Source organism: Borostomias antarcticus (genome assembly GCF_949987555.1).
Source record: "Borostomias antarcticus genome assembly, contig: scaffold_65, whole genome shotgun sequence".
Classification (NCBI taxonomy): Eukaryota; Metazoa; Chordata; class Actinopteri; order Stomiiformes; family Stomiidae; genus Borostomias; species Borostomias antarcticus.
The window spans coordinates 865001-865805 of NW_028176587.1; the positions used below are offsets into that span (position 1 = coordinate 865001).

Sequence of the window (805 nt, forward strand, 5' to 3'; positions counted from 1 at the left end):
GAAGGGGGGGCAGGTCCGCCATCTTGGATCCACCTCGATGCATGAAGGCTGGGGCTGTCGACTACAGACCTGCAACACACAGGGAGGAGAGGGAGGGGGAGGAGAGAGAGATGGAGGAGGAGAGAGATGGAGGAGGAGAGAGATGGAGGAGGAGAGAGATGGAAGAGGAGAGAGATGGAGGAGGAGAGAGATGGAGGAGAGAGAGATGGAGGAGGAGAGAGATGGAGGAGGAGAGAGATGGAGGAGAGAGAGATGGAGGAGGAGAGAGATGGGGAGGAGAGAGAGATGGAGGAGGAAAGAGAGGAGGAGAGAGAGATGGAGGAGGAAAGAGAGGAGGAGAGAGAGATGGAGGAGGAAAGAGAGGAGGAGAGAGAGATGGAGGAGAGGGAGGGGGAGGAGAGAGAGATGGAGGAGGAGAGAGATGGGGAGGAGAGAGATGGAGGAGGAGAGAGATGGGGAGGAGAGAGATGGAGGAGGAGAGAGATGGAGGAGGAGAGAGATGGAGGAGGAGAGAGATGGAGGAGAGAGAGATGGAGGAGGAAAGAGAGGAGGAGAGAGAGATGGAGGAGGAGAGAGATGGAGGAGAGAGATGGAGGAGGAAAGAGAGGAGGAGAGATGGAGGATAGAGAGAGATGGGGAGGAGAGAGAGATGGAGGAGGAGAGAGAGATGGGGAGGAGAGAGAGATGAAGGAGGAGAGAGATGGAGGAAGAGAGAGAGATGGAAGAGGAGAGAGAGATGGGGAGGAGAGAGAGATGGGGAGGAGAGAGAGATGGAGGAGGAGAGAGATGGGGAGGAGAGAGAGAT

General features: G+C 56.3%; 1 protein-coding gene across 1 annotated transcript in view; it reads right to left on the reverse strand.

Moving 5' to 3' along the window:
• Positions 1–31, reverse strand: part of LOC311328292 (histone-lysine N-methyltransferase PRDM9-like) — a gene marked incomplete at its 3' end in the record, with an annotated part of 50524 nt that extends 50493 nt beyond the window's left edge. The window contains exon 1 of the mRNA XM_084462280.1: positions 1–31. This exon is cut by the window's left edge and continues 54 nt beyond it. Within this exon, the coding sequence (XP_084318406.1) occupies positions 1–22 (22 nt within the window). The 5' untranslated portion in view covers positions 23–31.
• Positions 32–805: the final 774 nt, after the last annotated feature.